At 36.0% G+C, this 24,893-nt stretch overlaps 1 protein-coding gene across 19 annotated transcripts in view; it reads left to right on the top strand.

Annotated features, from left to right (window-relative positions):
* VPS13B (vacuolar protein sorting 13 homolog B) overlaps positions 1-24,893 on the top strand; it is a 784,482-nt gene that overhangs the window by 478,680 nt on the left and 280,909 nt on the right. For all 19 annotated transcript variants that reach the window (XM_060393910.1, XM_042254441.2, XM_060393907.1 and 16 more), the window contains exons 31-33: positions 2,825-3,028; positions 17,907-18,033; positions 20,884-21,027. In XM_060393910.1, the coding sequence (XP_060249893.1) occupies positions 2,825-3,028; positions 17,907-18,033; positions 20,884-21,027 (475 nt within the window). The remainder of the gene's footprint in view (positions 1-2,824; positions 3,029-17,906; positions 18,034-20,883; positions 21,028-24,893) is intronic.

The following is a 24,893-nucleotide window of genomic DNA, read 5'->3' as shown; positions in this document are numbered from 1 at the left end:
TGACCCCATAGATGGCAGCCCACCAGGCTTCCTCGTCCCTGGGATTCTCCAGGCAAGAACACTGGAGTGGTAAGCTAGGCTACCAAGTACCAAAGACATTTGCTCTATGTCAGAGTCTGTGTGGCAGAGTCTGTGTGGCCGGACTGCAGAAGTTTACTGTGTAAAGACTGGGTGTTCTTGTTGCTGTAGACATATACTGTTTCCAGTTGAGACTTGCGAAGATTTGTTTCAGTTCGAATCAGTGACTTGAAACAACATTTACTAATCAATTGATAAGAGATGTAGATTCTAACTTCAAGAAATTTACACTATTTTGAGAAAGACTGACAGGTGATTGTGATGTTCTTGTACTTCTAAGTTTAGAAAAACCCTAAGATATACGGACTTTTGGACTCAGAGGGAGAGGGAGAGGGTGGGATGATTTGGGAGAATGACATTCTAACATGTATACTATCATGTGAATTGAATCGCCAGTCTATGTCTGATGCAGGATGCAGCATGCTTGGGGATGGTGCATGGGGATGACCCAGAAAGATGTTATGGGGAGGGAGGTGGGAGGGGGGTTCATGTTTGGGAATGCATGTAAGAATTAAAGATTTTAAAATTTAAAAAATAAAAAACTAAAAAAAAAAATAAAAATAAAAGACTAGGACACAACATTAAAAACCAATACAATATTGTAAAGTAATTAACCTCCAATTAAAATAAATAAATGTGTATTTAAAAAAATTAAAAAAAAAAAAAAAGAAAAACCCTAAGAGCACAGATTTAGGGAAAAGGGAGTTTGAAGAAAGGGTGGTCAAGAAAGGCTTCTTAGAAAGTGAAGTTTGAGGGACTAACTTGGTGGTCCCGTGGTTAAGAATCCACCTGCCACTGCAAGGGACACGAGTTCGATCTTGGTCCAAGAAGATCCCACATGCTGTGGGGCAGCTAAGCCCATGAGCCACAGCTACTTAAGCCCATGTGCTCTAGAGCCCTTGCTCTGCAACAGAAGCCACACAATGATTGAGAAGCACATGTACCACAACTAAGGAGATGCCTCAGTTGCTGCCAGCGTGCGGCAACAAAGACCCCAAAATAGAGAAATACAATTTTTAAAATAGTGAAGTTTGAGATGGGTCTTTAGAATTAATAGAATTACACCGGTATTCAAATGAAAGAACATTCTGCCAAAATAGGGGGACTCAAAAGGTTACTCCCCCCACAACCTGCACCTGCATTCACTCTCTTTTTCTTTACCTTCATTAAGGCAAAATGAAAATGTTCATGACCCATTTTATGGGTTCATGTAAAACTTTAGGCTGCCTTTCTTTGCGTGCTCTTTCCTAGATAGAACTTTTCTAAGTTAGAAAAAAGATGAAAATTAGATTCAACACTCACCTTAGGATAATACTGAGACTCCATCCATCTGTGTTTCTCTGCCTCACATTATGACTTCTTGACCAACGCCTATTTCTTTCCTGTTTCCTTATTGTAACACCGTGTTACATTAATATTTCCCTACCTGAGCTATCTGATCGTTCATTTGCAGTCCTCTCCCTCCTCTTCTCTTGATTTGAATTCATTAGTCTCAGCCGTCACGTTGTCTGGCCTGATGCATGCCATCTCCATTCCTATGTATCTGGGGACACCTGCCATCTAGGGTCTCAGTAGTCATCCACCTTCCATCAGTATTTGACCAACTTCAGGACATGATCTGACCCTCACTGTTTACTTAGCCAAGACATAGTCTTGATCATATTCATACTGACTTTAATTTTCACACTAAGACTCAAGTGATTTTTTCCCTCTCCCTCCACTAATTTGTTTCATTAGTGTTCAATTGGTATAACTAATTGTATTTTTTCTAATCTCTACAGTTGTGTCTATATTTGTAACAACTGTTTTTACCCTCTATGTAATTTCAATTATTTATTGATTGAAACTTTCTTGGAGGAAAAATGTTACTTTCCTTTTGGTTACTCATTTTAAAGAATTTATGAACCAACATAACCAAAAAATTCCCAACTCTTACAAACTTAAACTTATCTGGCTTGCAATTCCCAAACCCTATTCTTCTTATCCTGTCACAGTGCCTTACTATTTCATTCTAAAACCTTCATGAAAAATTTGACCATTTACTTTCTCTAATCTAGCTTTAAGCTGCTGATGATTTTATTCATTTGCTTAGCCTTGAGTCCAATAAGATAAAAGTTCTAACTCTATATCAGCCAGTAATCCTTACTGTATTTCTACATCAGTAAACAATGAAGTTTTGTCAATAATTTAGTCTATGTGGTAGTGGGTTATATAAGGGACTGAAGGCAAAGGGTAGGGGAATTAAGTAAATTCACAAAGCTTCAACACTTTTTCTAACAAGACATCAAAGTGCTGAGGAAAAAAAGTAGATGTTTAACATTGGAAAGAAGACAGGGTTTTTGAAGCAAAACTTGGATTTAACTTGGAGTTTTGGCCACATACTAACTCAGTTAACTTTGGCTAAGTCTTTCAACAACTCTGTATTATTTTCTCTTTAGTAAAAAAGGAGGTATTACAACCTCACGACAGCTCAAGGATTTAAATCATATATGTAAAAGTATTTATTTAGAAAAATAACAGTGCTGAGAATAACATAAGAACTTATTATAAAGTAGATATGCTAAGTACTAACTTTTTGATACATTTTAAAATCATTAGTATGTGGTAAGTTTATAATACCTGCTTCATAGATTTCATTAACTTAGTAATCCAACATGGGGAAAAATGGTAATAGCAAGATGTTAGTGAGCAAAATAAGCATAGAATACTTATTTTATCTGATTACTTTTCTTCACTGCCTTTACAGAAGAGCCTTGAATTTAGGAATTCTTCGAGACCCTGGGTCAGAGATTGAAGACCGACAATACCAAATAGATCTGCAGTCGATCAATATTGGTACTGCTCAGTGGGATCAACTGAAACCAGAAAAGGAAAATGGCACAGGAGGGGTGCTAACAGAGACTGAAAGAAATTCTCAGAATCCAGCCCTTGAGTGGAATATGGCCAGCAGGTAGGAAATGCTTGAGAAACTTTTTCCACATTCTAATATTTCATTGCCAGAAGAACAGTTAATGCGCTTTTTAGCATGCCAAACCTAAGTGTTTCGGTATTGTTTCTGCATTTCATAAAATGTATTTTGTAACTGTAGCTGATGCTGTTGCTTGGACTCCTGTGAGTTCTACCGCTGTTACACTGCAATTATTACAAATTTATGGTCAATGTCAGAATTTTTTTTAAGCTTGTTATTTGATGAAAAATTCCACTTCAGGCTAAGGATTCATTCACACTTCCCTTAAAATCCATTATATTCCAAGTCAAAAAAATATTAACTCTTTCCTTATCAGATTCTTGTGCTTATTGGCTTTGTAGATCTTCTATAAAAAAATGTTTATTCAAGTCTTTTGCCCATTTTTAAATTGAGAGGTCCTTTTGTTGATGATTTGTAGTTCTTTTTTTATTTAATTTTTTGAATTTAAAAAATTTTTATTTAAGTATAATTGAATCACAGTTGTGTTAATTTCTGGTGTACAACAGAGTGATTCAATTACACGTGTACATACATATTCTTTTTCATATTCTTTTCCATTAGGATTTATTTCAAGATAGTGAGTTTAGTTCTCTGTGCTATGCAGTAGAACCTTGTTTGTTTTAATTGTAGTAGCTTGTATCTGCTAATCCTACTTTATCCTTCCCCTTCCCCATTTCCCCTTTGGTAACTGTAAGTTTGTTTTCTATGTTTGTGAGTCGATTTCTGTTTAGTAAATAAGTTAATTTGTACATATTTTTAGATTCCACATGTGAGTGATATCATATGGTATTTGTCTTAGTCCAGGTTACCTCACTTAGTATGGCAGTCTCTAGGTCCATCCATGTTGCTGCAAATGGCATGATTTCATTCTTTTTAATGGCTGGGTGATTTTTCATTGTATGTATGTACCTCATCTTCTTTATCCATTGATCTGGTCGATGGATATTTAGGTTGGTTCATAATTGCATTGTAACTAGTGCTGCTGTGAACATGGAGGGGTGGGTGCATGTGTCTTTCTGAATTAGTTTTGTCCAGATATAAGCCTAGGAGTGGGATTGCTGAATCATATGGCAACTGTTTTGTTAGTTTTTTAAGGAACCTCCATACTGTTTTACATAGTGGCTGCACCAGTTTACATTCCCACCAACTATATAGCAAGGTTCCCTTTTCTCAACACCTACTTCAGCATTTTTGAGGGCAGAGGAGAGGTGCCAGTTATTTTATTCTTTTCATATAGAACAAACTTACAAGAATTTACACAATTTAGAAATAGATTCCAATTGCACCATTACTCCTAGTACACATATAACTAATAAGACAACTGATCAATTTCACTTTTCTTTTGAAAGTCATAATCACAGAACATGGCAATAATTTGTTAAGTCTTAAAGTCTTGTGAGGGGCTTTGTTCAAATCATACTTTCAAGTATAGATTTATCTATTAGCAATAGATGTAAATTTTCATACAAGTTTTCCTGTGACACAAGAAAATAAAAAGATTGTTGTGAAAAGTCTCAAGATTTTATCAAATCAGATTCCCTGTACTAAATTTAGGATGCAAAACGTCATTTCTCCTAAACAGATGTGGGAAAAAAGAAATATATTCTTTACTCTTTTTTGTATAGACTTTTTAATGATCGCCATTGTGACAGGTATGAAGTGGTACCTCATTATAGTTTTGATTTGCAATTCTCTAATAGTTAGCAGCGTTGAGCCTCTTTTCATGTGCCTGTTGTCCATCTGTATGTCTTATTTGGAGAAATGTCTATTTAGGTTTTCTGCCCAGTATTTGATTAGGTTGTTTGTTCTGTTAATTTGTTGTATGAGCTGTTTGTGTTATTTTTTAAATTAAGCCCTTGGTTACATCATTTGTAAATATTTTCTCCTGGTCTTTAGGTTGTCTTTTCATTTTGTTCATGCTTTCCTTTACTTTCATTGAGTCCTTTATTTTTGCCTTTATTTCTATTGCTGTGGGAGATTGACCTAAGAAAATATTGAAACATTAGTACAAACTGTGTCAGAGAATGTTTTGCCTGTGTTTGCTTCTAGGCGTTCTTTTGTGTCATGTTTTATATTTAAGTCTCTAAGCCATTTTGAATTTATTTTTGTGTAGGGTGTGAGGGGTTATTCTACTCATTGACTTACATGCGTCTGTCCAACTTTTACAACACCTCTTGCGAAAGAGACTTTCTTTTCTCCGTTGTGTATTCTTGCCTCCTTTGTCAAAGATTAATTGGCCGTAGATGTGTGGGTTTATTTCTGTGCTTTCTATTCTGTTCTGCTGATCCATATATCTGGTTTTAGTGCCAGTGCCACACTGTTTTGATTACTGTAGCTTTGTAGTATTGTCTGAAGTTTGGGAGGGTTATGCCTCTGTTGTTTTCTTTTCCCTCAATATTGGTTTAACAGTGCTGGGACTTAGCGTATATAAATCTTTCACCTCCTTGGTGAGGTTTATTTCTAAGTTTTTTAATGCAGTCTTAAAAGAGATTGTTTTCTGCTTTCTGTGTCTGATATATCATTGTTAGCATTCAGAAATGCATCCAATTTCTTTATGTTATTTTGTGTATTTCTACGTTGCTGAATTTATCAGCGCTGTTTTTGTGTAGTTTTTACAGTTTTCTCTATAGTATTATGTCATCTGTGTATAATGACAGTTTTACCTCTTCCCTTCCAATTTGGCTAGCTTTTATTTATTTTTCTTCCCTGATTGCTGCGGCTAGGACTTCCAATACTGTGTTAAATACAAGGGGTAGCAGTGGGCATCCTTCTCTTGTTCCAGATTTTACTGGGAAGATTTTCAGCTTTTCACCATTGAGCATTATGTTGTTTTAACCCTGTTATGTGGGTTTGTCACAAACAGCTTTTATTATGTTGAAATTTGTTCCCTCTGTACCCACTTTGGTGAGCATTTTTATCATGAGTGGGTGTTGAATTTTGTCAAATACTGATCCTGGATGTATTAAGATGATCATGTGGTTTTCTTATTTTCTTTATTTGCTTGTATTGATTGACTTGCATATGATGAACTATCCTTGTGACCTTGGGATGAATCCAACCTAATCATGGTGTAGGATCTTTTTTATATGTTGTCGCATTCAGTTTGCTAATGAGTTATTGAGGATTTTTGTATCTATTTTCATCAAAAATATTTCCTTGTAATTTTCTTTTTTGGTACTCTCTTTTTCTGGATTTGATATCAGGGTGATGTTGGCTTGATAGAATGACTTTAGAAGTGTTTCTTCCTCTTTAGTCTTTTGGAAAAATTTGAGGATTGGCTTAAGTAGTTCTTTGTATGTTTGGTAGAATTTCTCAGTGAAAACATCTAGTCCTGGACTTTCATTTGCAAGAATGTTTTTTATTAGTAGTATTATTACAGATTCTGTTTCACTTCTATTGATCAGTCTGTTCCAATTATCTATTTCTTATGTGATTGAGGTTTGGTGGGCTGTATGTATCTACAAACCTGTCCCATTTCTCCTAGGTTGTCCAACTTACTCTTGTAATTGTTCACAGTATGCTCTTCAGGCTTTTTGTATTTCTGTGGTATAGGTTATTATCTCTCCTCTTTCGTTTCTTATTTTGTTTATTTGGGTCTTCTCTTCTTGATGAGTCTGGCCAGGGCTCTGTTAATTTGTTTACGCTTTCAAAGAACCAGCTTTTGGTTTCATTCATAATTTTTTTCCTGTTTTTTAAAATCTCCATTATATTTATTTCCTCCCTGATATTTATTATTTCCTCCCTTTTGCTGACTTTAGGTTTTGTTTGCCCTTTTAAAAACTGTTTTAGGTGATAGATTGGGTTATTTATTTGAGATATCCTTGTTTTTGAAGAAGGCACATATGAGCTTTCCTTTTAGAACTGGTTTTCTACATCCTGTAGATTTTGACGGGCTTCTCAGGTGGCATTAGTGGTAAAGAACCTGCCTGCCAGTGCAGGAGACATAAGAGACGTGGGTTTGATCCTTGGGCTAGGAAGATCCCTTGTAGGAGGGCATGGCAACCCACTCCAGTATTCTTGCCTGGAGAATCCCATGGACAGAGGAGCTGGCTTGCTATGGTTCATAGGGTTGCACAGAGTTGGACACAACTGAAGCAACTTAGCAAGCAAGCATAGATTTTGAATGGTTGTGTTTTCATTGTCATTTGTCTCAAGGTATTTTTAAAAATTTCCTTTTTCTTTTCATCATTGACCATTAGTTTTTTAGTGGTGTGTTGTTTAGTCTCCTTATAGTCATTTCTTTCTTGTTTCTCTTTGCCTGGTTGATTTCTAGTTTCACACCCGTGAGGAGAGAAAAAGTACTTGAAATAGTTTTCTGTTCCCTGTAATTTGAGTCCTACTGTGTGGTCCATCCTACAGAATGTTTCATGTGCACTTGAAAATAATGTATATTCTGAGGTTTTTTGGATGTAATTTCCTGAAAATATCAATTAAGTCTATCTGTACTGTTGTGTCATTTGTAACCTCTGTTGCCTTATTGATTCTTGTGTCTGGAAGATCTGTCCATTAATGTCAGTGGGATGTTAAATTCTCCTGTTACTGTATTCTTAATAATTTCTTTTTTATGTCTATTAATACTTGTTTTATGTATCCAGGTGCTCCTTTATTGGGTGTGTGTATGTTACAAGTATGTATCCACTACTTGTATTGATTCTTTTATCATTGTGTGCTGTCCTTTTTTATCTTTCTCTATGGCCTTTGTTTTAAAGTTTGTTTGGTCTGATATGAGTATAGCTACCCTTGCTTTCCTGTGATTTCCACTTTTGTGAAACTTCTTTTTTTATTCCATCACTTTCACTCTGTGTGTGTCCTTCACCTTAAATTGGGTCTCTTTTAGGTGGCATGTTGTAGGCTCTTGTTTCATTATCCAGTCTAGCACTCTGTGTCTTTTTATTGAAGGATTTAGTCCATTGACATCTGAGGTAATTATTGATAGATATATATTTGTGGCATGTTTAACCTTGTTTTCTAGCTGATTTTATATTTATTCTTTGTTCCTTTCTTTTTGTTTTTCCTTTTGCAGTTTGATGATTTTCTTTTGAACTATGCTTATATTCTCTTCCTTTTGGTTTTTGTGAATCAGTTGTATGTTTTTGATTTGTGATTTCCCAGTTTTTCAGGTATGTTAAAGTATTACTATAATTTTATAGTATATAGTTTGCTTTAGACTGATATTCATAGACTCAAACACATTCTGAAAAAAAAATCTGCATTTCCCTACTCTATTCTCCCACATTTTATGATTTTATTATCGTCTTTTACATCTTCATGTTTATCCTTTTGCTGTTCATTGTAGTTGTCACTTGCTCAAGTTTGTTTTGTTTTGTTTTTCAAATCTGTATATTGGCTTATTTAGGCGATTTACTTTCCAATTGTGATTTTCTCTGTCCTATAGATTATTGTTTATTTTGTATTTAGAGAAAACTTTTCAATATTTCTTCTAGGATAGGTTTAATATTGCTCTATTCTTTTCGCTTTTGCTTGTCTGAGAAATTCTTTCTCCCTCCTTCTATTCTAAATGATAATTTTGCTGGGTGAAGTATTCTTGGTTGTCAGTTTCTTCCTTTCAGAAGTTTGAATACATCTTATGACTCCCTCCTGGCCTGCAGCATTTCTGCAGGAAATTAGCTAATAGTCTTATGGAGGTTCCCTTGGAACTAACTCTTCTTTTTTTCTCTTGTTGCATTTAGAATTCTCTGTATAACTTTTGCCATTTTAATTATGATATGTCTTGGTGTGGATCTGTTCAGGTTCCCTTATTTGGGACCTGAATATCTGTTTACTTCCCCAGGTTTGGGAATGTTTCACCCATAATTTTTTCAAATACATGCTTGATTCCCTTCTCTCTCCCTTTTCTCTTTGGAACCCCTATTATGCATGAATTGGCACACTTTATATTACCTCATAGATTTCATATGTTACTTTCATTTTTTCTTGCCTTGTCTTTCTATCTGCAATTCTGATTGAGTGATTTGTATTATTCTGTCTCTTTCAGATAACTTAATCATTTTCTGTATCATTTAGTTTGCTATTCATTGCTCGTAGATTGGGTTTTATCCGCAGCCACTAGAGTGCTATTAATCCCCTTGGGTATAGTGCAGGCATTGCACTCTCAAAGCCACCAGTGGAGTAAATCCCCTGAAATAATGCAACCCCTGGGAATCAGCTCAGATTTAAGCCCTGCCTCCATGTGTGGGCCACCCCTGGCACTTGAGGGCTTACAGAGGCATAGCTATGCCTGCTGTGAGCATTCCAAGAATGAGGATGCTATGATGGAGCCCTGCCCTCTCTTTGGAGAGTACTTTAGCAATGACAGACCTAGGATGTTGCACCTTCAACCACACTCCAGCCCCTCAGGCTGTCTCTGTCCAGCCAACTCCAATCTTTTCTCCAGTCTGTCTTCTGAAACTAGAGTTTCAGCTCCCTAGTCCACACACACACACCAGCAGGCACACGTCTGAGGCTTAGGAGTGGATCAAGGTAGCCACGACCATCTGTGCTGGTCTCTTTCTCTTGCACCTGTGCCGTTCTGGCTGCTACACTCTCTCTTCTGAGCCTCTTAGGCTACCTTTCTGTCCTAGCTGATTCCTAGGCAATGCAGGAGGTTCCCATGGTGATGAGAAATTTTCTTTCACAGCTCCCTTCCAGGAGTGCAGATCCTGTCCTGATTCTTTTATTTTTCCTTTGTGCTTCCTGGTTACATAATGATCTTTCCTGCAGCTTTGCTTTTATGAGATCTTTGGCCAGCATTCAGTAGGTATTCTGTGAGAGTTGTTTCATATGTAGAAGTATTGTTGATGTATTTGTGAGAAGAGATGAGCTCTACATCCTTCTATTCTGCCATCTTGATTTGGGCCAGGTCATGAAGATTTATGCCTATATTATACTACGAGTTTTATGGGTTTAATGCTTATAATTGGGTTATTGAGTTATTTTAATATTGTTGTTTTTTATAGAGTATGTGATAGAGTATAAAGTTATTCATTTGCATGTTGGCTCTCCAGTTGTTCCAGCACCATTTGTTGAGGAGATTGTTCTTTCCCCATGAATGGTCTTTGTACCTTTGTCAGAAATTAAAGACTGTTTTAATATCAAGTATACACCATGGAATATCTTTTACACTAAAGATACAAAGTAGAATAACTTATGATATGTGCCCATCCCTTACAGAGCTCATCTCCCAGTCAAAAAGACAGACTGGTTAATTAAATATTCAAGTACAGTGTGGAAACCATTCTGATAGACATAAAAAAAGGATACTTAGGATTAAAATAAGGCACATAAAAATTGAGATAAACACATTTCATGTACATAAGACATCTTCAGTTCAGTTCAGTCGCTCAGTTGTGTCCGACTCTTTGCAACCCCATGAATTGCAGCACGCCAGGCCTCCCTATCCATCACCAACTCCCGGAGTTCACTCAAACTCATGTCCCCATCGAGTCGGTGATGCCATCCAGCCATCTCATCCTCTGTCGTCCCCTTCTCCTCCTGTCCCCAATCCCTCCCAGCATCAGAGTCTTTTCCAATGAGTCAACTCTTCGCATGAGGTGGCCAAAGTACTGGAGTTTCAGCTTTAGCATCATTCCTTCCAAAGAAATCCCAGGGCTGATCTCCTTCAGAATAAGACATCTTAGGCAGATAGATGTGACATAACACATAAATAGAATGATAAATTTCTCTAAAATTGATGTAAGTACAAACAGAAAATTAAAGAAAGAAATTCTATGTGTGGGTTTTCAGGAAACGTTTCACAATGTGTATGACTTCAATTTTTTTCCACAAAGTAGGAATGGCAGGAGAGGGAAGGGAGCAGTTTGAACTAAGAAAGATACTCCAGTTTAAAAACCTGCCCTGTTTTTTCCACTTCTAAATACCAATCACAGAGTATCATGCTTGGCACATAATATGAAGTTAGTGAAGATTTGAGTGAACTGAGAAATTGAATGACAAGATGATTAAGTAGAGCTAGCAAATCAAGTGACTGAATGTGAGTGTTTCTGAGAGACACTCATTCAAATAAAGACAAGAAATGTTATATCTGATGTTGTTTAGTTGTGCTGATTAATCTTGACAGAAATATAATACAGAGCTTTAATATCATTACATTTTTTGTTTTTCAATAAGTATTGCCAGTAGAATTCAAAAGATACACAGTGAAGAATAATTTACTCCCCCCACCCATTATTAAATGACAGTCTTTATAATGATTTATTTTTCCTGACTCGGGATTCCTCCTAACATGTTGCTCACATTTTGTCTTTAATCATAATGTGTTTCTGTGTGTATGATGGGGAGAAAGAAACAGGGTAGTTATGCATAAAGAATCATCAGATTTTAAAATTTGTAGATATTTTGTTCTTAAAACCTTAATTTTTAGCTGACAATATATCAGGGTTCAGTCAGGTCAGAACAACAACTGTAAGTGTTGTAACAGAGGGGATTTATTTTAGGAATAAGAACTTATCCATTTGTAGAATAAGCTGGGTAACCTGGATAAAAAATCTGTTGCACTCTAGGAAACCTGGGAAGCCAGCTTTGTCTAGTGGCTAGAGGGACCACCGAAGGCTGCTAGCCAGGTCTGTGGGAGGCTGTTACTCGTGCTTCTGGAGTTCAGCCTGCAGTTGCTATTGTCCAGCAGAGCCAGAAGTCAGGACAACGTCATGAAGGTGGAAAGAGTGAGGACAGGCTGGAATCTGTTGGCACTTCTGCATCATGTTTTCTCTACTGTTTAAAACAGTGTAACTTTCAGAGAATATTGTCCATTATCTATTTCTCTTCTACATTCCAACTCTCATGTAGACTTCTTTCCAAACTCTGAACTATTCTTAGCACATTATAGGACAAAAGCACTACAGAAAACTAAGTTTGAGGAGATTCTTCACTTGTCCAATGTCACTTAAAATACAGCTAAGTGTGGAACCCTGGTTTGCTTCCTCTTAGCCAGCTACTTTTCTTGTACTCAATTCTCTGACCCCTTACACTTATGCTAAAGTTCATTGTTAGTAAATTGCTTTTTTTTTCTTTTTCTTTTAGCAACGATTTTTACTACATCTGGGCTTATTTTATAATCTGAGAAAATGAAGTGCTGAGAACTAAAATAGCCCATGCTGATGCTTGCCATGTGCAGGTTACACAGTAAAATCACTGGTGCTGTTGTTCATGATGATTAGAACTTTGAGGGTATCTGGAGTCAGGGTGGAGTGAGGGTAGGGGGATGGCATAGAAAGTTTATCTTGTAATTTCCTGAAAATGTCAGTAAGCCTAAATCCTCCAAGTGAGTCTGATTTTCTTGTTTATAATACTTAAAGATATAATTTGAACAGACTTGAAAGCTGCAATTAAAAAAAAATAAATCATTTATACCAAATACTTTTATTTGGCCCTCTCACTGTCTGTATTTTATTTCCTTGAGTAATTTATCTTTCTGACTTTATTGTGAGGAAATAGAGCATATTTATTTGTTTGAGTATTTTTATAAACACGTATCAAATTACATGTATTGCCCTTTGGACTATTTCCCCCACACATTGGATTAAAAAAATTTTTTTGTTTTAATTCTTAGCAGGCTGACTTTGAATTTGACACATTCTTAAACTCAGTTCTATGATTAGTAGCACTGACTGAACAAGATTAGTAGCACTGACTGTGTGGAAGTATAGCTTTGTGTTGATGTTAAAGTACCTGAAGCATAAATAATTGGCCTTAATTCTGAGAGATCATGACTGTTCTGTCTGTATTTTGATCTCTTACGTTTTTATTTTTTTAAGTGATTACCCACATGTTCATAGGAGCCTTTGCGTATTTTGATTTATGATTGATCAAACAGATTTTTCCCAAAATTGTTCCTGTGAAATTATAAACAGGAATGTGGAAAGAAAGCATTTTCTTTGATTTTGCTCTTCACCTTGAAAACCATCACTTGTGTCTTTATTTGTGAGAATATCAAGCTAATGCCTAAGCAAATTTATAGGCTAGAAGTTAGTCTGATTCCCATAGTTTATAGGCTAATGCCTGGGATCACCTAAACCTTCTTGAATTGTGTGATTTTATAATAATCCCGTTAAACTTTTTCATGACTTTATGTGAGAGGATGCTTTCTCCTGCTGCTTAAAGTACCCCGGAACTGAGTGTGAAGGGAAAAGGGATCCTGGTGCAGCAGGAAGAAGCAGCCGGTTTATACTTCCCAGCAGCCAGCAAATATTTCCTACCTGAAGATATCCTTGGCAACTTGAAAAGGTGGCACAGAGATTAAAGGACGTAGATCTGTCTTGTTCATCCTGACTCTTCTGTAGTTACTGGTATCAACTTGCACTGCAGGTCCAGTTGTGGAACCTTTGTTCCAACTGAGTGGCCTTAGCCCAGTCCCTGAAACTCATCTCCTCATAGGTGATTTGGGGCTAATAATGGAGAAGGCGATGGCACCCCACTCCAGTACTCTTGCCTGGAAAGTCCCATGGATGGCGGAGCCTGGTAGGCTGCAGTCCATGGGGTCGCTAAGGGTCGGACACAACTGAGCAACTTTACTTTTAAGCATTGGAGAAGGAAATGGCAACCCACTCCAGTGTTCTTGCCTGGAGAATCCCAGGGACCGGGGGAGCTTGGTGGGCTTCCAACTATGGGGTCGCATAGTGTCAGACATAACTGAAGCAACTTAGCAGCAGCAGCAGCATGGTCCTTACTTCACATACAGGGTTGCTGTGAAGAATTCAGTATCTAAGTCACAAAAGGCATTTCACAAACTAAAGGCTGTCATAGGGTTTTCCATGTGGCACAGTGGTAAAGAATCCATCTGCCAGTACAGGAGATGGAAGAGACGTGGGTTTGATTCCTGGGTCAGGAAGATCCCCTAGAGTAGGAAATGGAAACCCACTCCAGTATTTTTGCCTGGAAAATTCCATGGACAGAGGAGCCTAGCAGGTTGCAGTCCATGGGGTCGCAAAGAGTTGGACACAACTGAGCAACTGAGCATAGACACAAGCATAGTTACTAACAGGCAGTAGGTACTCAAAAAGTCAGAAAATATTTAAGTTGAATATAATCATCATAGTAATATACCATCTAATTTTATCTTAATTGCATTAGAAATTCAACAGAAAATGTTACTCTTGGAAGGAAAAAAAAACACCACACGCACTAAAATGGACTTCAACTCTTAACTAGTATTTATCAAATGACTTATCCTTGTGACTCTCTAAAAATGAGAGGAATCTGTATAAATAGGTACAGTTAATCAAATTATAATGAATAATTTCTCCAAAAGTATGTTATATATATTTATTGTTTATAATAAATGTGTGCAAATATTACTGTTTTTCATATTCAGGAATATCTACTGAAATGGATTATCTCTGTTGATTGCCATAAGTCTTAAGTATTTTCTGGTCTGTCTTTCTCTGTCGTATTTCTAGTTTACTAATTTGTAAATTTATATCTAAAATTCCATTTACCATCTATCATATATTTAATTTTAGTAACTATTTTTATTTCTGAATGTTCTATTTGATTGTTTTTCAAATCTGCTTTGCCTTCTTTTATGGTATTAATACTTTGGATTTTTTCCTCATGTAGTTCCTTCCATCCTATCTGTCTTTAATGATTTTAAAGAAATTTATTATATTGTCGACATGTGGAAATTCCATTATCAGAAGTTCTTGATCATGAATTTGATAACGGGGTTGAATTCTGTTCTTGCTAATAGAAAAATGATTTTGGAGTGTATATGAAATCTGTATTTAGGAGTTTATCTTCAGTGGTTTTTTTTCCTTAGAATCCTTTTTGTCAGTTTCAAAGCATGTTTTCCAAAGAGACTTGTTATCTATTTCTGACTGATGCCCTGGGGTTATCAAAGGTCTGATGCCACTTTATATAAATAACTTAATATTGGTATTCCTGGACCAACACACATAATATAAATTACAGCTTCCAAACACACATGGGATATTTCCCATTATTTTTTTCATTTTCTAATTATTTTTATTTTTAAGTTGAAAAAAGAGAAAGATCTCTGTTTTTTCAATAAACTCTCTTGCCAAAACAGGCAGACTTCCTTGTTCTTTTCTGTTTCTAATTGGAAGTTATTTTTCTGGCCTTTTAAGGGCCCCAGATCTAAGTTGATCTCTCATCTCAAAATCTTTGCCTGTCAGGGATGTAAGGATTAGCCTGTTGTCTCCATATGGCCATTAAAAATCTATTTCTGAGGTGGGAGTTGGGGGCGAGGGGGAATCTATTCCCTTGGCTTACTGAGAGTAGCTAAGACCCTAAAGTCATTAACGATGTCAGTTAATACTTTGAGTTTTACTTCCCTCTTGTTATTTTAAACCCTAGACTATTGTCTAGTAAAGTATTGGCAGAATATAATTCTTGTTGCACTTATTTCTGCAGTGTGTATTTTTTCCTTCTTTTGAATTCATCCTTGAAAATATTTGAATCTATAAAAAAAGTTTTATGATTTAAAAAATATGTATCCTTAAATATTTACCAGAGATAATACAAAAGAAAAGTTAGCATTCTATATACCAGTAAAGTTCTAGTTTTATGACCATTGACTTATTAAACCTTTTTTAAAATTTCTAACGTCATAGGTCTTTCATATGTTGTGTTCCTGATTTAATTCACACAATGGGAAATGATTAGAATATGAAGAAGTACTTTTTTCTCCCCCCATCAGTGCTTCAGTTAAAGTTTGCCCTCATTTCATTCCCTGCCGCCTTTTCCATTTTCAGGTGTTTTTAATATATCCTATATTTTAGCATTCCCCTATGAGAGCACAGCAGATGTTACATGTGTCTCACATTGGACATTTTATGGAATTTGAGCTATTAAGCTATAATTGTGGTGTCTCTCAGGATCTCAACTCTTCCTCTGTGTTCAGATTTTAATACTTCTTCCTGCTACCTTCTATTCACCAGATCTCTTAATTCTTTAAAATTGACTTTCTTGAAATTCAGTACTTATGTGTCACAGAACAGATGATCTGATTGTTTTTTTGGCAACGAGCGTATAAAGCTCTGCCCATTGCCCAGTTCAATAAAAGATGCAAGTACTCTCTAGACTACTCTGGTAGAAAAAGATGTAACAGACTTGAGTTTTATCTGTGCTTTTTCATGAGATAACTTATGCCAATTATCTGATCTTACCTTGATTATTTTATAATAATAGAGACTAATAGCAGAGAAGGCAGTGGTACCCCACTCCAATACTCTTGCCTGGAAAATCCCATGGACGGAGGAGCCTGGTAGGCTGCAGTCCATGGGGTCGCTCACTAGAAGTCGGACACAAATGAGCAACTTCACTTTCACTTTTCACTTTCATGCATTGGAGAAGGAAATGGTAACCCACTCCAGTGTTCTTGCCTGGAGAATCCCAGGGACGGCGGAGCCTGGTGGGCTGCCGTCTGTGGGCTCGCACAGAGTCAGACGTGACTGAAGCACGTTAGTGGCAGCAGCAGCAGCAGAGACTAATAGGGACATATTTATAAGGAATATAACATTAATGGTTCCAGTAACTTTTGAGGTATGATTGCTAGTAAAACATGGAACTGTGTTATCTCATAAAGTAACTAAGAATATGAATAAATAACTTGAAAAACTTCAATAAACTTGAAAATTTGTACTAGCACAAGTTTTGATTTCATAATAATATTTAAAATTACTAGCAATTAGCAATTTTGAGTGTAGTATAGAAATAGTGTGCTAGATAACTGTTCAAAAGATAAGAATGTGTAAAGAAAAATTAAGATAGAGGTCAAATGCTGCTCTGGTATCAACTTGCCCTGCAGCCCTATAATTGTGGAACCTTTGTTCCAGTAGGTGATGTGGAGCTAATAGTGGTCCTTACTTCACATACAGGGTTGCTGTGAGGAAGAATTCAGTATCAAAGTCCCAAAAGGCATTTCACAAACTGTAAAGACATTCATAGGGCTTCCCAGGTGGTGCAGTGAGAAAGAATCTGCCTGCCAGTGCAGGAGACACAGAAGATGTGTTCGATCCCTGAGTCAGGAATATCCTCTAGAGTAGGAAATGGCACCCGACTCCAGTGTTCTTGCCTGGAAAATTCCATGGACAGAGTAGCCTGGTGAGCTGCAGTCTATAGGGTTGCAAAGAGTTGGACACATCTGAGTGCACACACACACACACACACATACACACACACAGAAAGTTATAATCTATGAACTCAGATGGTTCTTAGAGTTTAAAAAAGAAAAGAGAAGTCAGAGATTAAATGAACATGCTTGTGAAACTAAAGAAATTGAAAAGGAGGCAGCTGTCAAATAGAATGTCAGAAATATTAAAACTAGGAAATTAAAAATGATCACAAAAGAGTAAGATTTTTTTTAAACAAAAGAGTACTAAACTTTTTGTAGAAACCAAAGGAATTAAAAATAGAAAAAGCAATTTATTGGAAGGTCCTAGACTACTACTAGCTTTCCTGACTGCCAGTGCAGGAGACATAAGAGACACAGGTGCTGTCCCTGTGTCGGGAAGATCTCCTGGAGGAGGGCATGGCAGCCCACGCCAGTGTTCTTGCTTGCATAATCCCATGGACAGAGAGCCTGGCAGGCTATAGTCCACAGGGTTGCAAAGAGCTGGACACACCTGAAGCGACTTAGCATGCACATGCGCAGGAGAGTACTAATGTGAAATTAATTAATTACATCTGAATTTTTTGATTAGTTTTTTTTCTTTTTATGACTCTGAAGTTAGAAATTGACTTTACAAAACTAAGACTATAAAACACACAAATAGACACACTCAAAATAATGAAATTTTGTCATACGTGTTTGTAGTACAGAGACTTGTACAAATTTAATGAAAATTATCGTTAAAAATGGCTAATTATTTTTTACTTTATCTTTTAGCATACGGCGGCATCAAGAAAGAAGAGCAATTTTGACTCCCATTTTAACAGATTTTTCTGTTCGAATAACTGGAGCACCTGCCATCATTTTCACCAAAATAATTTCTCCAGAAAATATGCACACTGAGGTTAGAACTTAATTTAGGTTTTATTTTAGTCTGAATAATGGAGCAGCTTTTCTTTGTGTGTTTGGAGTTTTCATAATTTCCGTGCACAGTGTATCAAATTAGCTTATTATTAATGTTATTATTGTGTCTAATAATTATTGAGCATATTTTGTACTGTTTAGGGCTTCCCTGATAACTCAGTTGGTAAAAAAATCCATCTGCAATGCAGGAGACCCCAGTTAGATTCCTTCAGGAAGATTTCCTGGAGAAGGGATAGGCTACCCATGCCAGTATTCTTGGACTTCTCTTATGGCTCAGCTGGTAAAGAATTCACCTGCAATGCAGGAATGGGTTCATTCCCTGGGTTGGGAAGATCCTCTGGAGATGGGAAAGGCTACCCACTCCAGTATCCTGGCCTAGAGAATTCCATGGACTGTATAGTCCATGGGATCAAAAAGAGTCAGACACGACTGAACGACTTTCATTTTATAGTACTGTTTATGTATTGCTTTCATGTAATATTTGGGCTTCCCTGTTGGCTCAGACGGTAAAGAGTCTGCCTACAATGCAGGAGACCAGAGTCCTATCCCTGAGTCAGGAAGATCCCCTGGAGGAGGAAGTGGCTACCCACTCCAGGATTCCTGCCTGGAGAATTCCATGGATAGAGGAGCCTGGAGGCCTACAGTTCAAGTGTCGCAAGAGTCTGGACATGACTGAGCAGCTTTAACTTTTATTTTCTTTTTTCATGTAATAACTCATTGAGCTGTCATAGTAATCCTATTAGCATCTCTTACTGTCGTCATTTTGTAGATGAGGAAACTAAAGCATGGAGAGTTAACCTGTCTACATTTTCACAAGTAGTTAGAAGCAGAACATGGTATGCACCCAACTGGTCTGGTTCCTAGCCATATACTCTTGATCTGCACAACCTCTTTCTAATAAAAGTAGCAATAATACTGACAGATTACTTAGCATTCTCACATGGATTACCTTACAAGGAGAGCTCTACACAAATTACCTGATTTACTCCTCTCAGCATCCATTAGTTAGATATTATGAGTATACATATTTTATAGATGAGGAAACTGAGATCAAAAGAAATTAAATAATTTGACCAACATTACTAACCAGTTACTAGTGGATCCAGGTTTGAAGTCAAATCACTATGCTATATTTTGCCTCTATGCATAAAATAGAAATATAATAATAATGGGATTCTTTATGTTTAATGTTATGTTTTTATGTTATGTTAATTTATAACATAATTTATGTTATGCTGAAAACTTTATAAATTTTTGATCGTTCATAGAGTTATAAGCAGTTGTTACGAAAACTTTGGAAATATTATGTACAAATTAAATGTATTATTATTTTAAGGTGACAAAAGTTTACATCCTTCTCTGAGTTTTTAAAGAATGGTATTTTGTGTTATCTTATTTGATCTTTGTAATAACCCTGATAAGGGAAGCCAGTGGCTCAGAGTTAGAGAATCCTCCTGCAGTGCAGGAGACACAAGAGATGCTGGTTCGATCCCTGGGTCTGAAAGATCTCGTGGAGAAGGGAATATAACCTACTCCAGTATTCTTGATGGGAAAATCCCATGGAGTAGGAGTCTAGCAGGCACCAAAGTCCATAGGGTCGCAAAGAGTCGGACATGACTGAGCCTGCTAGGGCAAATTAGGTTAGACAGGATATCTTTATATCCACAAAAATTGTATAAAAATTAAGTAAGTCTACTAATATCTTTCAGTTACTTAGTAACACAATTTGTTTAAAATACACAAGTGTATTGCTTTCATCATTACTTAAGGAATAAAATAAGAATTCTAACTATAATGAATAAAATCTGGAAACTTTTGGAGAGAAAGTTTATTTAACTAAAAAGAAGTAGGGGGGATCATTTCCGACATGCTGTTCTTTATGGCTTTATTAAAAGCTGCTCTAAGCTGTGTAGTTTGTATTTGGACCCATCATAAGTCTCCTTAAATCCGTTCTCTTGGATGACACTAATAAAGAGAAGGTTTGTTGGACATTTCCAAGCATTTGAACATTGTCCACATGCACTTCATGACAAGAGGCAGGGCTTCTGCTTATTAAGTGAAACTTCTGAATTGTTTTTCATTTCGGTTTCCTTTTGCTGAATGGTTTTCCAACAGTGGATGTTCAAGTGACTCTGTTACGCAGAACAGCATCAATTAAGTAGTAGACATCTACCTAATACTGCCAAGATTTTAGCAGTTTAAAGAAGTGAAATTAATTAGTCTAGCTGTCTTTGGCTTCAGCACTCCATTTTGTTATGAATCATTTGGAATGGATCCTTTGGAGAATACTCAGACCATACCACCTGTGACTGTAATTGTTGCCTATAATTGCCTGTCTGCCCACCTAGATTGTAATCTTCTCAAAGGCAGATTGCCCTTCAAGACTAATCTCACCCTCTCTGATGTTCCTAGCACTCTAATATGCAGCATGGTTCTTATGAAATACTAAATATCTGTCTGTTTGAGAGGATGAACAAGATTATGCTAAAGAATTAGATACATCACTGCCTACGTATTGAAATAATGATAGTAGTTTGAGGTGTGAAAAGCCAAATGCATATGAAATGGTGAAAAATTCTTATTATAGTGGGTTTCCTTGTAATTAGCACATGGCCTGCTGCACAGCAGGCCCTCATAAATGTTTATTAATTTAATCCACTAAACTGTGTCAAGTAACTGTGCTCACCATATCTGCTCTTCTCATTAACATATAAACTTGAGTCCCAGGAGAATTCATCAACATACATAAAGCTCAAATAAGTAGAAATGATAAATTATCATATAATGCTATCATGCTTCTTTATCTATATTCAACTTCTTTTTCCTTCAGGAGATTTTAGTGTGTGGCCATTCCTTGGAAGTGAATATAACCACAAACCTGGACTTCTTCCTAAGTGTGGCTCAAGTTCAGCTCTTACATCAGTTAATAGTAGCAAATATGACTGGACTGGAACCATCAAACAAAGCCACAGAGGTAACTTACCTGATTTTGATTAGGCTTATTGCATTTGTGCCAACTTTACATTGATAATAGAAAAAAAATAATTAAATGTTTTCTGCTAATTATTCTATATTTAAGTTTATTCAAAATATGTATATAAATCATTGGGATTGGTATTCTTTATTTTTGAAATTTGCTTGGTCTCTTTTCCCATAATTCATCATGCACCTTTACAAAATCGCTGTGGCCCAGGCCCAGAAAAGTCACTGTTAAAAGCATGATTTTATTGCCCTGCTGCAGTTTTTAAAGTACAGTGCACAAAACCTGGTATAGCTTTCCCTTACTCAGATCCATTACAGGGACGGGGCCCCTTTTGGAAATGAACTTTGTAAGAGTACAATGGGAATAGCTTCAAAAAACAGCTTCTAAAGCATTTGTTTCCCATGCTCAGTGAAGAATGGACATAATCAAAAAACTTGAATGCCTGCCTAGAATTTTAATTTTGATCCAGTGTTCATTGGAAGCCTGCATTGTAACCACAAAGTATGTCAACATGAAACAAAGAAAGCTGCTTGTTAGATGCTTCTCAAGATACTGTTTCTTTGCTTTTTGTTTCCCTACTGCTATAATCACATCTGTACTTACAGTAATTAATTATTTTATAAAATCTGTAATGAAGAACCTGTTTATCTATGAAAATGACATTGCTTATATTTTTGTCATGAGTTAGATGCAGAAGTCTCTTAAGTGTTGTTTATTAAGATATTAAAATTTAAAAAATAAAAAATTAAAAAAAAAAAAGAAACCTCACCAAACCTCAAAAAAAAAAAAAAAAAAAGAAGAAGGAAGGGAAGGAGGAGGTGTTCCCTGAGAGCCTCTTGATACTAAGCAAGTGTGCCAGGTATTTTCATGTAAGTTAACTTGTATGTCTTCAAGCATGTTATTAACAACCACTCTGTGAGCCAGATGTGAGCATTATCACCATCTTACAGATTAAGACATTGGGGCTCAGAGACAGTACGGGACCTGCCTGACAGCATACACACATCACTAAAAAATGGTGAATCAGAGTATTTAAATCTTTCAAGTCAGTACTTTATTCATTCTACCACAGTTGCTGTGCTATAACTGTTACCTTAGTCCCAGTCACCTTTTTAAAAAATTATTTAAAAATGATAAAAGCTGTTAACTTTCATAAAGATTCTCTTAACTGCATCATCTTTAACCCCCCTGATTTGTTTGCTCAGTATCTTTTAAAAGGACTATAAAGCTATATATTCTTCAAAATATTGACTTTTTCCCCCAGTATATTTTAGACCATCCATAAGAATATAAATATATGATGTGAAAGTAAGCAGAGCAACAAATTTTCCCCATGACATTTGAAGCAGCTTAGGTTGGAAACAAACTGTTATATTATTTGTGCCAATTTTATGAACCCGTCAAAACAGAATCTGTCATGTGAAACCTAACTCATGGATTTCTGATGTGTTTTAGGAATTTATAGAATTTAGCAATTGGTTGTTAACTATTTACCTACCTATTTCTAATATCTATTGGTAGGATCTGATGTTAGTAAATAAGGCCCACTCAGAGTTAGACTACTAACAACTCTTTCCTGAATGTCAAGTCTTTTCTCACAGTTCCATAAACAAGCTAGGATTGGTTTTGCTGTTTTAAAAATATGTCTTTGGCCATTTATTCCTTCTTGGAGATGATATTAAAAGTACAGACAGTATACTGAAATACAGTATAAGTAGTACACTGCAAAATGATTAGTATGGTAAAATTTATTTTATGTGTGTTCTACCACAATTGGAAAAAAAAGAAGTACAAACTCCAATCAGGAAAGACAGTTTATTCCTTTCCACCGCCTCAGTAAGGTATGTCTGTGAAATTTCAGTATTAAAAAAAAGATCTTCCATGAACTAGAATATTTTTCTATTCATAAATGAGTAACACAACTCATATCTGATACATAAAGATACTGTAAAGAATTGGTATAATTTCTTCCTTAAATGTCTGATAGAATTCACCAGTGACCCATCTAGACCCCTGAAGCTTTCTGTTTGTGAAGTTGATTAATTATTGATTGAGCTTCTTTAATACTTGTAGGCCTAATCAGATCCTCTGTTGCTTCTTATATGAGTTTTGTTAGAGTATGTCTTTCAAGGAGTTGGTTTGTTTTCTTCAAATGGTATGGGCTGGACATAGTATTTCTTTATTATTCTTTCAGTTTATGTAGGAGCTGTAGTTATGTAGTTATGCATTTCTGATGTTCGTAATTTGATTCCTCTCTTTGGGTTTTTTGTTTGTTTTCTAGTTTTTGGTGTTTTGGTTAGCCTGGCTTAAAAGGTTGTCAATGTTACTGATCTTTTTAAAGAATTAACTCTTGGTTTTATTTATTTTCTTTTTTGGATTTCCAGTTTTCAATTTCATTGATTTATGCTCTAATTATTATTTCATTTTCCCTGCTTTTAATGGTGTTAATATTTTCAAAAAATGTTTTATAAGGTTTCATTTGAAACATTAGTTTTAAAAACTATTCAGGAGCATGAAAAGGTGATTTTGTTACTAGAGGAAACATATCTACAGTATAAACAAAGAGGAAGAAAGATGGATAGGTCTTTGAAAATCGAAAGGAAAACTGAACCAATCTAAGGATTATTGCTAGAACCAAGATTTAATATTATGTTTACTTATATAGACAACTAACATATAATAAAACTTTTAAGTATATAGCTAAAAGAGAAGCCTTTCAGGTAATAAAATGACCAGCTGATTACAATCCAGTATTTTTGCTCTAAAAGTGTACATACTGCCTAGTGATCAAACACTATATATTTGTACACTTTCATATTCAGTGTTTCCTTCAAATGTTATGACTTCCATGATTTCTAGTTCCCCGAATATGCAGTTTCTTCATTGTAAATTAACCTTTTCTTATTTTTCTATGCATATATGACAGGCTGAGAAAATATGCAAGAAAAATAAACATGTAGTAATCAAAAGTGAAAGTCACTCAGTTGTGTCCAACTCGTGGTGACCCCATGGACTAAACAGCCTTTTCCTTCTCCAGGGGATCTTCCCAACCCAGGGATCGAACCCAGGTCTTCCACAGGTGGATTCTTTACCAGCTGAGCCACAAGGGAAGCCCAAGAATACTGGAGTGGGTAGCCTATGCTTTCTCCAGCAGATCTTCCCAACCCAGGAATCAAACCGGGGTCTCCTGCATGGCAGGCGGCTTCTTTACTAACTGAACTATCAGGGAAGCCATTATTCAAAAAGCCACAATTAATTCCATATTACAAAGTACATGTCATTCTACATTCTGTAGTTCGTGTCTCTATGATAACATCTGGCTCTATAGCACTAGTACAATAGGAATGTTATCTGGTTTCTTATATCTTAGTTCACTGTCAGTCACATGAGGTTGGAAGTTCACCTCCAAGATAACTTCATAATCAAATCTAAATGTACAGTTCTAATTTTTCTCCAAAAACAGAGCTCAACGACTCATCCATGGTTTCTTTAATGTTTAGCAGGGCAAAATTGGTTTACTCTTTAGAAGATTCTTTACCGTTTTATAAGGTAGTCTAGGTCCCATAAAGGTCCAATTGTATAAAAGTGGTTATTAGTAATATGATCATAACATTTATGAAAGAAGAATTAACAAGGAAGCTACTTTAACTCCTTGTACCAATGTCAGGAAACTTTTGAAGGAGATAATGACTAAACAAAGAGTTAACTTTAATTTGTGCAGGTCTGTTTATAGGCTAGTAATGCAGACCATTTTTATATGATAATAAAAGGAAACTAAACATCATCTTAAGTATTCCTAAAGCTGTTGGTATTCAGGACATTATAAGGAGTTGATAAAAAATAAAACAAAAAAATCT

Source organism: Ovis aries, chromosome 9 (genome assembly GCF_016772045.2).
Source record: "Ovis aries strain OAR_USU_Benz2616 breed Rambouillet chromosome 9, ARS-UI_Ramb_v3.0, whole genome shotgun sequence".
Taxonomy (NCBI): domain Eukaryota; kingdom Metazoa; phylum Chordata; class Mammalia; order Artiodactyla; family Bovidae; genus Ovis; species Ovis aries.
Note: the sequence above shows the minus strand (reverse complement) of the source record. Positions and strands in the feature narration are given on the sequence as shown.